The sequence below is a fragment of the Pungitius pungitius genome, chromosome 18 (genome assembly GCF_949316345.1).
Source record: "Pungitius pungitius chromosome 18, fPunPun2.1, whole genome shotgun sequence".
In the NCBI taxonomy this organism is placed as follows: Eukaryota; Metazoa; Chordata; class Actinopteri; order Perciformes; family Gasterosteidae; genus Pungitius; species Pungitius pungitius.
The window spans coordinates 6,326,084-6,340,311 of record NC_084917.1 but is presented as its reverse complement, the minus strand read 5'-3'; the positions used below and the strand labels follow the sequence as shown (position 1 = coordinate 6,340,311).

Here is a 14,228-nt window from a genome sequence, read left to right as displayed (position 1 = left end):
ATGAAGGGCACAGCGGCCAGCTGCAGCTTTCAGACGGACTGCGATGCATCACGTGCATATTTGGCAGCGTCGCTCTGATTTTTGTTTGGTCTAAACCGGGGCGCCTGAAGTCACGTCCGACTCCCCTCCCCGGTCTCTGCTCTGATAATTCCATTACCTCTGATTATTCTCTCATAAGCGTTCCCGCTCTAATCCACTTGTCGGTCACATATCTCTGTTGCACCAGCCGAACGGCGGGGCTGATAACGGATACGCATGACACAGGTTTTTAAATCTTCGTTTTCTCCCACTAATCTCATGTGGACTGGTGGCCGTGAGGACACTGGGGCCGAGTGACGCTGAAGGTTACATTGCATGTCATTCCGCTGACGCCTTTTATCCAAAGCGACTTACGTTGCATTATAACCCATGCGTTACGTTTTTGCCTGGGGAGCAATTAGGGGGGTTGGCACGGACACGGCACACGGGGCAGCCTGGGATTCGAACCAACAACCTTGCAGCTCCCAGCGCATCACACTGCTCCGTGCGGCACCATCGCCCCAGTCATTTTTAAAAAGAACAATGTCGGAGAGAGTGCTTCGCAGGGGAGTCGTTTTTGGTCGTTTATTCAAACATGTTGCGTTACCGTCATTCATCTCGGCACTGCCCTGCCTCCCCTCCCTTCTCAGCTGGGTAATATTTACATTGGGTTCTTGAATTTAAGTACGCACATCATTTCTCTGAGACAGTGTAGTTAAGACTCCCGTCTCTGGAACAACATTCACCTCCAGCTAGGATTGATTCCAGTCACAATCTTTTTGAGGCTGGATTTCCCCTACTTTGTATTCCTCTCAGCTTCACTACGGTTTCAAGAGAGAAAATGAAAACTCGGGGAGGTGGAAGGCTGTTTGTTTGAAAAGAAACAGATATTCCCACCGGGAGCCTTGCAATGCAGGTAACTAGTCTTAAATCCCATACAAATAATAACTCATTTAATTTGATATGGGTCTAATGCACAAGATAAATATATTAAATCAACCTCAATTGAAATGATTGTGATCTTACAGCATAGATGGAGTGGAGTGTTAAGTGAATAACGCTTCCTCCTGCATTCACCTTGACCACATGCTGGTTTTGTGGCACACAGCAGCACCGCCTATCAAAGTCATCAGCCCCCCAGCTTTCCTACTGTAGATATTCCTAACTAGATAACGCCTCAGCCACACACTCAGCGAATCCATAATCAATTCCACTACCGTACGCTTGTTTCTTTGAGTTTTCAGCGTATTTGTGGACTGATCAAATCTGTCATTTCCATCTTACTGATCTTTTCATACAAAAGGACATTTTGGATGGGTGCAAAAGTTGAATTATTTGAAATTCTTAACTCACCAAGCCCCTCTAATGGCTGCTGCACTTCACCTCTAGCACTTCTTACTGACTGAGCCGTTATTTATGATAGTTACATTCACAGATGCACTCTAAGGCAAAACATTAAACATTTTGTACACTGGGAATGGAAGACAATAAAAAGCCGAATTGAGCTTCTACCGTTTACAAAAAGCATACATTTACATCCTTTGGAAAAACAAATCTGGGAGGAGGACAAGAGGATTAATTGGAAGAATGCCATCAAAAACGTGACAATTTTTCAAGCAGGTAAAGAGTGACGTTGTTATAGAGACACGGTAATGAGTCACGCTCATCTAAGCCAGGCGTGAAAAAAAAGGGAGGGAAAAAAGGCAGCAAGGCCACTGCAAGGAGAGAGATGAATAATTTCAATTGGAAAATTGTATCCGAACACAGAGACAGACGTCTAGGTCACGGCCTGAAAGCACAGTACGGGTTTTGGTTTTAAAGTCAGAACAGCAGATGCAACACGGAGGATAAGTCCGGCTGCGGCTGGACGAGGTACACAGACTTATGAAAATTGTAAATTATGGCCGTCAGTGGTCTAAATCGGGAGCGATGTTTGGTCCAAATCCTGACTATGATGTTGGACTCACAGAGCGGTTTGTTATCCAACCTCCTCCGCGTTGCCAGTATTGACAGGGAGGTCTCCCATGGGTTTGCCCCGAAGACAAACAGAGGCACAGAGTTTTGTCAAGGTTGAGCTAAAAGGTGGGGGACAATTATCCGATTGTTGGGGCGGCGGGGACGGACGAACACTGCTCGGCTCTACGAGTCCCCACGTGGCCCCCTTCCCAGCTGTTAAGAGCTGATAGATGGCAGAAGACTGATGGAGACTTAAAAAAGGTGGAGTTTTGCTCGTCTCACAGCAGCAAGAAAAGCTATGCGATGTGAAGCAAGAGCCAGAGACTGGACGACAATAAAGAGAAGAGAGGGAGGCCCAGTAGTGAACCCTGGGGAACTCCAGTGGAAGCTATGAGCAGTGGAAATAGATCTCCTCGCCGCAGTTTAACGTTTAACGATTTGGAAATAAACAGATGAAGGAAATGAGTAGGTAGAGTGAAGCAGAAAATGCATTGTTTCCAATTGCTTTGTCAGTGATTCTTCATTCACATTAAAATCTTTTTAAGAGTTTTTATGTTTATTTTGTAACATAGCAAGACGCACACAGCAGGACACACAGCATTTAGCCTCTGAATCACTAAAACTACAGATTTGATGCAGCAAAACAAACGCAGATGCCTAATTGTAATATAATGTCAAGAAATGCACAGGTTTGGCTCGTTGTGATGGCCTACTTCTACGTTTCCACAGAACAAAAAGGAAAAGATACTTAAAATAATTGACAAAACAATGATGCAGACGACACTGTGACCGCATGAATGCCGTTGCCATGTTAGAAGACGCAAAGCCACAGAGCATGTGACACTGGATAAACAAGCCACAAATTCAGTGTACATTCACACACTAATTGTTGTGTGCTGGTATGAGGACAACATGCGTGTGCATGCCAGCCCGCATGCATGCTTTTGTGCGCGTGTGCGTTCATAGCTCATGTCCAGAATATGTCACACTGCGTTTTGGCTGCGCTGACAACATGCTGACGACTCAGCCGATTCAACACATTAATCCTGTTTCCTCTCATCGTGTACTCAACACACACACACACACACAGCAGTCTGATTTCAAGGCAGCACTCCGCGGTGTGTCGAAAACACTCATCACTGAACCAAAGACAATGTGAGAGCGAGGTAGAGTAGAGTACGAGGAGCGGAGAGGTTACGCTAGATCATCGCTGCTCATACTGCAGGCAAAATCTCAATGGCATCATTTGTTTGGACTGGTTCTACACTGAGGGATTCATGGCTTCACGTCGTAGGACACTGCTCTTTGGTGTAAAAAACAACAACAAAAAAATCACTCGTTAGATCTTTCTGCTAGTATATAAACTGACATTCATCTGTAATTAAAATCCTAATTTAAACGATAACCGTTTGTCAAATAACTGTAAAAAGTACCGCATTTCTCTCTGATATGTAGGTAGAGGTGTAATATGCATGAAATGTTATTGCTGTAATATCCAGGTCTATAATTATTAATAAGCCCTTCAAAATTGTACACAAGTGTATTCGATGACGGGGCTGAATTAATGTGAATACCATGATAACACTTTAGCTGAACCTCTGAGGTATATAAAATATGTAAATAAGAATAAATGGCACAAACGTTGTGTATTTTTCCACATTGTGCAAACGCTGCTTTGCAAACTTGAGTTTTTTGTCATGACCAAAAAGCGGGGACATCACAGCAGGAACAGACTGACAAAGGGAAGTCAAGGCGACACGAGGGAGCGAAATCCAAGACACAAAACAGTCCCACAGCAAATAGAAACTCAACACTCATCAGACAGTCCCTGTGTTACAACACAATCTAATTTGAAGAAAATCCAGCTTTAATTAGCAACTATCAACTCGTTCTCACACCACCAGTGTTACTCTCACTTCTTAATAGGGACTCTGCAGGGAAACCTTGGAGATGTTGCATTAGAAGTTAAAAGGTCTCATCTTCATAGTTGTATGCAGCACGTGTGTGTGTGTGTGTGCGTGTGTGTGCGTGTATTTGATAGTTATCCTCGTGAACATTCCCTTCTCATCAACATAGGCTCTCCTGGCTACGCAGTAGGACTGGAAATACGTTTTAATAGAATGTAACGTCCATTAGTCGTATAGTGTGAGCTTCAGTATCAACACATACATTCAGACAAAATGTAAAAACAACTCAAACAAAACATTTTAATTGCATATTTTAAATTTTAACTGTCGAGCTGTTGAACTCGAAGATTGTGAAGGACATTTTTCACGATTTCATAAATCGATGAAGTAATCAACAGATTCTGAAAATAGACGAGAAAAAAAGCAGCGGAAATATACAAAACCAAGGAAACACAAATGTAATTGTTCATTCCAATAAATGATATTCCACCAATAGAATTGTACTTGATTAGTGTTAATTATTAAACTGAGCGTTAGAAGATCTCCATAGAAACCAATCCTTCGGACCGACACATTCGTCAACCTTAATTAATCAAAAGCTGTAAAAAAAAAAATATTGAGGTAAGCAGAGATTATTGTTAACTTCATTAGATCTCAGTGTGCTCCTCAAAGCGAGTCATATTTGACAGGCTGCCAGCTGTGGCAGTCTACAAATCGCTGAGGCAATGCCCAAACACTGCTACATACTTGTCATGCGGCTTCCCGCGATACATTTTTAGCCCCCGCGTGCCCAAATCCTGCCGCTCGGCGCTCATCCCACCGACTCTGATCGCTACCCTCGTCTGTGGTTGTTTTAACGCCAGTGAGCATTACCGGCATAGAATGATCAGAAGGGACACCAGAGACATGGGCATGGATGTTTGGGATGGGGAAGGAATAAGGTCTCCCAGCGCCTGTTGGTGATGCAAAGACAACTCGATTAAAAACGTACGCCGTTTATCGCTCTCCATCAGACACCCCGGTGCAGTCGGAGCGACTCTCCCCAACAGCAGTCAAAACATCTGTCAAATATCTGCCGTAGAGCCTGTGAGGCGTTTTCACATCAAGTCACCTTTAAGAGGTAAGCACTGAAATTCTCACTATTGCTTTCAACCTTTCAATCGAATATCCCCCTCCCCCTCCTGACTGTTGTTGTTGTTCTGCTAAACCAAACCCAATATAATCCCTCTCCTGTTTCCTCCTCCACAGCCTTAGTCAATACGTTAGCCGTCTACACACGTGCACAGTGAGATAATGAAAATATTTTCTATAAATAGGGACAATAGCGCTGACAGTAGCACTCTTTCAAGTGAGATATCTCGGTGTAATTTTCACTAAGACATTAAGCGCGCGCACACACACACACACACACACACACACACACACACAATCCCCTCCTATCGCCGTGTGCTTCATCACAGCAATAGTCCTGAAGCAGCATTTAGACACCACAGTTGCAAAGCCAAAAGCAATTCAAGGGTGTGCCGTAGGAGGCTCAAACACAGGCCGGATCGATGCAGCCTCCGCATCTTATAAAACCAACAGCGCACGCGACCTTTGAGCGTGCGGCGTGCTGAGCCACACCCCGTTCGCCCCCCCCTCTTTGCGCCTACAACTCCAACGCACGCCGCCGTACCTCTCCACTCGCGACCCGTGTCCCACTTGCGTCCTCACCTTCCAGCTCCTGGTGAATGACGTCGGCGAGGCGGGGCTCCTCGCCCCACCAGAAGATCCACAGCTCCTTGGCGTCGGGCTTGACTTTGCGGCGCCACACGCACAGCAGGTTGGCCTGCACGCAGCGCATGAAGCTGCGCAGAACCGGGTCGTCCTGGGCCGGGGAGGAGATCACCGGCCCGTACTCCCCGCTGCCGCGGAAGCTATAGCAGCGCCATTTGATGCCCGTCAACTCAGCCTGCGGGGGGGGGGGGGGGGGGGGGGGGAGGGGGCGGAGAGAGGCGTGAGCGGTCCATTCCACAACATTCAAATACAACACATTGTAGATAATAAGCAAAAACACCAAATATTTCCCTCATTTCAGCCTCTCTAATGTATTGATTCTCCGTTTTAGATCATTGCCAATTGAATATCTTTCGGTTTTCTGCTTAGTCCAAAATGACACAGTAGGATAAATCATCGTCTTGAGCACTTTTTTTTCTATTTGGGGACATAATAGCCAAACATGGTATTGATCAACTGAGAAAATAATCAATACGTATCGTCATTCTGAAAGAAACCTTCCGTCCACCATAACGTTCCAGTATAAATCGTAATTAGTGATTGTTGATCAAGAACCTCAAATCGCATGTTTTCATTTCACTATGTAACATTACACATCGAGAGGGTGGAAAAAGAAAAAGCATCATTCTGCATAAATCCATAACGCGATAGCAGCCTCATTAGTGGCGTGTTAACCTTGAAGTGCTGCACTTCAGCAAACATGGATTCCTCCCACATGAAAGGAAGCAGCAGACAATGCCGATTCAATCAATAGCAGCGCGGACTCTGCCCAATTACGTTATATCTTCAGCGGCTCCCTGTTTACACGCCTGTGATCCTTGTGTAAATGCTTCAACATATTTAACGTCTCCCTGCTGCGCGGTTATTTAACTGGAGGCCCCATTCGCTGCGGTTCGTGCTGTAAAGATGCGATAAAGGGCGTCGAGAGAAGAGGCGGAGACGGACGGCGAGACATAAAAGGCGGGCGGCCTCCAGTGAGAGGCTGGGAGTGAACCGCTGCTGGAGGGGAGGCGGGGGGCGGGGGGAGGGGGGGGCAGGGAGATACAGAAGGCAGCTACAGAACAGAGCGAGACGTGAGGAGAGGAGGAAATGTCGGGGTCAACAATTGACATCTTCTCCATTTAATCTCATGCGATCAGAGGTGTTTATGTCCAGAATCTCTGCCATGACACATTTAATGATGATCCAAAAAGTTCTACCAGGATTGTACATTTTGTAGATGGAGCATACAATCGCAAACCAGCAAAAAAAAAAAAAAAAACACACACACACACACACACACACACACGTCGGTGCTCCTGTGATGCTCCTCCGTGTTTTGGAAACTCTTTTCCATGTTTGTTTGTGTCCTTCCCGCCGCATGAATGAGTCGAGTGCACAAAAGGCATTGTCGAACAGGACAGAGATTTAGCAGGCGGGGGGGTGGGGGGGGGGGGGGATCTCACAGTGCATCGCGCTGCCCTCCTCTCCTGTGTTCACCCAGCTGTGAGGATCACGTTTGACACACTGACTCGGGGCGCCGAGGCGCTCCCAAGAACCGGCTGAGAGGCGGACAGAAATACTGACCCGTTTTTAAACACGCGGGGCAGGTAGAAAGGAGCAGCTCGAGGATAATTAAAGCCTGTCGCAGTCTCTGAGAGGGGGGCGAACAAAAGGAGGCCGTGACGGCTGCTCAGCAAGCGTTCACGCAAGGGGTCGCAGGGTTATACCCAAACCCAGAATCCAGCCAAAAAGCATGCTTTTGAGTGAGTGAGACGGCGAGGTGCGCACGTGACCCCCCCCACCCCACCCCCCCAAGAACACCCTGCCGACTGCACAATGGACCGGTAATTACAAGAGTGTCCCTCCTGTAATGACAGTGCGTGTAATGGGAGATACAAACATTGGCGCTGCGATAAGCCGAGCCCTGAAATTAGCATTGGCAAAGTCAAGGATGTCGTTTCTCCCGAAGCAAAAGAGGAAAAGCGTCTGCCTGCACTGCCCCCCCCCCCTCCCTCCCAGTCCCGCCGCCCCTTTGACACGGTGAAACGTCAAAGAAGCGTATCCAAAAACGAGAAGGCGTACGGGTTGTTGGTGGTGGTGTAAGGCGACGCGGTTGTTTTTAACATGTAACAATGCGGCGCCGCGTGGTTTCGTACTGGTGCACATTTATGCTTTTAGTATGTGCACGTTGACACGAGCATACTGACTGCTGGATGTTCTCCATCTTAGCGTGACGCTAAACGCATATTAAGAGCCAAGGCTTGTGGGAATGCCATTGATTTTTTTTTTTGATTTTTTTTTTTAATCAAACATCAAGGTTTTTGGACAAATTGAAATTCAGACCGGATGATGTCGCTATTAAAAGATCACCGGCGTTGCTACCATTCAGCCTGAGGGTGACATGAATGTTACATGGCAATGCATCCAATAACACCACCAATGTGCAAACATATTTAGAACTACTAATAATATGTGTCGGCAACGTCGTCAGTGAACCGTCCATTGTTAGTGTGTGTGTGTGTGTGTGTGCGCACATCACACGCATGTCGCATACCAAATCGATATCAAACTAACCAATATCTGAAATGTAAGGTGCAGCACAGAGAAACTGATCTCAGGCTTCCAGCGTCACGCTGCACATACATCATTATTCACAGGGAGAGGTCAAACACTCAACCGCCGAGTGACAATAATTACATTTTTTGGAGGATGCCGTCAAGGCAAAAACCTGTTCAATTTCTCCTGCAAAAATATGACCTGAGGTCTATTATTCCTCCAGCGGCGGGTGGTATTTTCAGGTGACGCGTGATCTGCGCTTCAAAAACGCTGTTGGCTGTGTGTAAGGCGCTGACCCCCCCCCCGCCCTCCCCAAATAGAGCACTAGCTGTGGCACAGTCGCGGGGCTACAGTAACATGCTCTCAGGCACATCCAAACACACACACACTTGGACGCACGCACAGCTGCTGTGATGCAGAAGCGCTCACACGCTGACCAGGAGGCCCTCAGACTTTCCCGGGCTGATGTCCGGTTATTTGTCATTGAAATCTGCATTACGCGCAACCACGTGTTTGGAGACTGTGGCGTCGCAGTAATAAGCGCGCTTGAAGAAGTATAAAATAAAAACACCGCTCTTACATTTTGCACAGTGTGAATAAATGATCCCTCTTTAACACATGCGAGAAAGCAAGTTCCCGCCCCCCACAAATAACAAGAAACTCTTATTTGTTTTTAGTCCTTTCATTATTATTCATGAAATGTGGCTGAAGTGCTGCTTAGAATATTCAGATGCCGAACAGAACGATCAATTACTCCGAGAACCGGCAATATAGTGGCGGCGTAATGGAGAGGGTTAGGCAGCTGATTTCACTCTCGTTTAATCTCGAGAGAAATTCCTTGGGATGCGGCGATGATGGGGGGCCATCGGGAGGACAGTGAAGCCTATGTACGAAGCACAAAAAAAACAAAAAAACAAAGGCAGGCTTCATATTCCTCCTGATCCTTCAGGTGTGAAAGAGCAAATCAGCGATTATTGTAGGCCGAGGTCTGCCTCTTTCAAAAAAACTACCGCAGGGTGGGGGGGGGGGGGGGGGGCAAAGAGGTCAGGGAAAAAGAAAGAGAAAAACGTGGGTTTTGTTTCACTGTCAATAAAGCCGGCTCTTCCCCAAGCCCCTGGTTCTGTTGGTTAGCCGCTTGCATTTCTGATTGAGTGCAGGACCAAACACCGGAGCTCTTCCTCCCTCTGACCTCGCTCTCACCTCTATTATCTTCCTCGTCTTCACGCTGCCTCTCATCTCTCACCGCCCGTCGAAGACACCCGGGAGGATCTCGCGCTTTCCCTCTCGACTGCGCGCGTTGGTTTCCGCTCTCTTGTGTCTCGAGTAAACAAGAGGGAAATAAAACCGCCAACCTTACGGTTCCCCGAATATTTGTGTGTTAGCACAGGGGAGGCGGACATTTCTGCTCCTTTTTGAAGTATTCAATTAAAAGGGCCTTTTTGGGGTTTCTGGCAGTAAGGTGGAGCCTCTAATACTTTACAAGCTTTTGAATTGAACAAATAAAAAGGAACTTGAACTTAAAAGCAGTGAGTTGAGAATAATTTCCGGTATATAAAAAAGGTGAATTTAGACGCGGCTTGGGAAAAAGAAAAAAAAATTCATCTGCGTCCCGACCAGAGGTCAACCACGACGCACCAGACATATGCTTGTAATCAAGAGGAAATGTGGAAGCCAGAGCTTTCATCTCTGGCCACGTTACTCCAACACAAAGCCCTGGATGAACCATGTGACTTCGGGCAGGAAGGAAAAATCCAACAGGTTGGTCGTCGAGTGGGTCCAAAGCACGGCCTGCAGCCGATCGGAGGAAAGGCCCACTTGACATGCACTCTGCATGCATGCATGCTCCTGCAGACTGAAAGTATTTTCACTCCTGTTTTTTTCTCCAAAAAAAACCCTTCTGGGACCTTATGGACGGACCTCTTAAACTTCTTCCCACCATGCAGCAGAGTGTGTGTTTGTGTTGGACTCCTTCCACGCGGACAAGGCTGAACAGGGGCGGGGGGGGGGGGGGGGGGGGGCATGTCATGACAGCACATGTAAACACGCGCCTGCACTGGTACGGCGCTTCCTTTCACTCTCATGAAGAAAAAAAAAAAAAAAAAACACCGACGAAGAAGACGGAGAATGGTAATTACTTTCACCACTTAAGAGAACAAACCGTGCACGTTTACACAAGACGTGGAGATAGAAAGAAACACTTAATACGTTCTTTTTTTCTTCTTCTCTGGGACACTTTGCGCTCAGAGTTGCAGCTGACGCGAGCGCTTCCACGAGCTGACAAGAGAGCAGCGCACGAGAAGAGACACGACGACGCTTCTCTTCGGGAATCTCCCATCGCAGCGCGACGCTCTTACAAAAGGGCGCACTTCAGGCCAGTCGAGAGGAGGCCTGTGTCAGCAGTTCCCCCCCCCCGACTCGGTGAAACACTTATTCCCGTCAGAGTGGCCCCGGCTTTCTCATCAACGTCAAATCAGTGCAGGCGCTTCACAGGCTGACGATATTTGGGGAGGACTGTTTTTTATTTACTTTACAAGACATGGAGAATTGGCCCAATACAAGCCATCCTAAACACTGGGGTTTATACTATTGATGGTCCGCGTTTTTAAACATATGCTAACATTCTGTGTTTACATTCTGAGTGTTGCATGACATCCGATGGCAGATGCTTTGGGCGTGATGTAAAAAGACAAGATGTTGACTGGCTTCTTTGGGTAATTGAGTTTGTATGTATAGTATTAAACAACACCTGTTGTTACCACATCCACCCGGGAGTGAAACCTTTTTTTCTCAAATGCAGCCGAGCTGGAATTTTAATGAAAAAAACAAACAAAAAGAAAATCAAAATGGTGAAAACAGCCGTGAACAAAAAGACGAGGCGGCTGCGAGAAGCCACCAGTTAGAAGAGCCAGTGGCAGAAATCAGAGCAGGCAACGACTCCCCCTTCCTCAATTAACCCGCCGAAATCAAATTAACCCACAAGGACTCGTGCTCCCCTCTGGCATCTTGCGCCACAAATGAAGAGGGATGCACGCCGCGGCACTCGTCTGAGCGCGGGCAGCAGACCGAACGCACCGAGCAGGTGTAGACGGGGGGGCGCTAAACAGATACTGTCAAGTCCCCGCGAAACAAGGGGCCGTCATTTGATGCGTGTTCCCGCCGCAGCATCCGGGGGCCTCGGAGGTGAGCAAGCCGAGCGACCTAATTAGAGCGCCGGGCGGTCCCCGGGGGCCGAGTGACGGATGGACCTGCCAATCACGCGGCAGAGAGCCTCCATCAAGCCACAACTTCGTACCAGACACAAAAAAAGGGGAGGGGGGAGGAGGGGGTAGGTGGGGCGGGAGATCGATGAGGGCGGCGAAGGCGCCGCGCACAGTGCACCGCAGCATCCGGGAAGGCCGCTGGGCGAGTAAAAATACAAAATTTTAAAAATAACAACACAAAGCTGCAGCGTCAGGCGGCTTTTGGAGCGTTGCGGGACGGGCTGAAGCAGCGGCCCTCGCTCGGCTTCAATTATTAAACGTGCAAATAAATAAAACCGGCCTTTAGCTTTACTGGGGTCTCTGGTGTAACTTAATCAACCGTGACAGGCCCCGGGGAGCTGGAAATGAGCAAAAGACACAAAGACAGCAAAACTGAGAATCTGTTTTTGTTGCTAGGCAACATATAACATATATAGGAATTCAGCAAGGTATTCAATTATAGAGATTTCTGTCTCCAGGGTTACAGTGGAAATATAAAACTTCAATCGCTCCCGTGGTTACTTTACGCTAAAGAAATCACAAAGGAGCGCGTGGAACGTCTCGGGTGTTGTCTCTCCCGAGCACAACTACACCTCCGATTGTTCCCTTACAGCTGGAATTCATAAGCTCAAATTCGACTGATGATATCGCCGGGCCCTTGGCGAATGCGTCAGGGAAGTCCTGGGATTGCCAGGAGCAAAGATATGAAGATTGTGGTATACGATTACTCCTTTGACGAGAGAACCGGAGTCCAATGCATTAATTACATGCAATTAGCACTGCATGGGGGCTTCTGAAACGGGGGGTTGATATTCCGATTGGTGCTGAAATTGAGCAAACGGAGCATAAGCGGAATGAACAATATCTCATTTGGCTTTTAATTTCCTGCTAAAGGATACCCCCCCCCCACCCCCCACAGGGATGCCAACCCGAGATCAAATGACAGCTTCACATAAATCAGCATGACTTTTCCTTCATTACACACCAAATAAACAATAAAAAAGGAGAACTGTAAGCGCTCTGTCTGCACGTGTGTGTGTGTGTGTGTGTGTGTGTGTGTGTGTGCGGGCGTCAGTAAGCCACTAACTTCTGCCAGGTCACACCTTTAACAGGTTTCAACCTGCAACTCACCTGGCTGCTGACTGTGATGTGTTTTTTGCTCACTGAGTGGGAGTGGAAGCCAATCGGAGCTCCAGTGTTCTTCTGCTAACCTGTTCAAACACACGTTACGTAACGCCGCCCGAGTCCTCCTCATTCACTACTTCGCTACCACGCCGCGTTCACATCTTTGCCGCCGCCGCCACCGAGCTGCCCAAAACACTTACGGCCACTCAGTCACGCCTTCTAAACACTCCATCAAACCCCCCCCCCCTTTGTGTCTCACTTCCACGCTGCGGGGTCCATTTACTCGGTGAGGCAGGCCAGGGCCGAAAATTGAGCTATACGCGTTTTCATTAGCATCGGAAGAATCACGGGTGTCCGTCTAATTCAAGATGAGAGAGACAGAGAGAGAGAGAGAGACAGAGAGAGGGGGGGGGAAATCAACAGACTACACACGGCGTGTTTGCTCCCGTCAAGTGCCGCTCTGATTGGTCGCAGATAATCTCTCACCGGAACACCAACACATGATAATTAGAATTTGCAACAGCACAGCAGCCAACATTAAGGTTTTCTCTCTCTCTCTCTTTAACTGCAATGGAATCCCAGCCAACCATGTTACTGGCAAAGCCGCTTCGCTTGCGGAAAATATTGCCCGCTGTATATGCCCCGGTTACAAGCAGGTCAGAATCCACCCTGAAAGAAGGAATTCTTTTTTTTTTTGGTCTTGTGCTTCGGCACTCGGGTGAATGGACGATGGCGCAGAGGGCAGCTTCCCACGCGAGCCTGGACCGCTACCGGGATGCTGGAGGAGAATGTGTTCGACCGCTGCTGAAAACATGCAGCGACACACTTTTCATCTCATAAATGGAGTAACGCCACTTTCCTCTAAAGCGTTTTGTATGCGACGACTATATGCAACATATTTACTCGGGTATTTCGGAAGCGGATGAATGCCTGATGCTTTTCTTTAGGTCTGCCATTCAAACGGAACACATCGTTGTTTAACTGGTGGGGGGGGGGGGAAGGTTTGGTGAAATCATTTCAGCTGCTTCCAGTCCAGATATTTTCATCCAAAGACCTACAATCTCCTTTATTCTGATTCCTCAAAACCTCTTGAGACAAGTTCCACTGAAAACTGGTTTAAATGACTCCCAATAACTAATAAAGCAGCACAGAACATAGGAATGATAACCACCCAAGAGGACACACAAAGTACACAACCAGCTTTAACTCAACAACACTAAAATGCAGCTCTCACGTTAATGCAGACAATTCGGAATAATCTGTACTCTTATTCTGCTGATAATACTTGGTCAGATTCCAGTTTTTGGGTGAAGGACTTTGCCTCTAGATGAAGTATTTATACCATGTGGTGCTGTTGCTTTGTCTTGTTTTTTAGGATCTACTTCACCAGCCCACACAAATTCAGCACAACACGTGTTTTGTAAAACACAGAGCGGCAACGCCTAATAATAATAATAATAATAATAATAATAATAATCGGCCCTCACGCCGACTTCCCAGGGATCACAAGCACTTGGCGGCAGCAGCGGCCACTGCCCGCTTCCTACCAGCCGCCGTCTCCCACTCAGCCTTCTGTCGCTCTGCACACGTGCGGCGGGAACACCGGCGGGCGCCAAGAATAGATCACAGCTGGCACTGCGAGGGGGGCCTACGTACTTCACACTCCAGC

General features: G+C 47.6%; 1 protein-coding gene across 5 annotated transcripts in view; it reads right to left on the bottom strand.

Moving 5' to 3' along the window:
- The window catches only part of LOC119226348 (mediator of RNA polymerase II transcription subunit 13-like), a 55,503-nt gene that overhangs the window by 34,808 nt on the left and 6,467 nt on the right, over positions 1 to 14,228 (bottom strand). For all 5 annotated transcript variants that reach the window (XM_037484236.2, XM_037484235.2, XM_037484238.2 and 2 more), the window contains exon 3: positions 5,595 to 5,832. In XM_037484236.2, the coding sequence (XP_037340133.2) occupies positions 5,595 to 5,832 (238 nt within the window). The remainder of the gene's footprint in view (positions 1 to 5,594; positions 5,833 to 14,228) is intronic.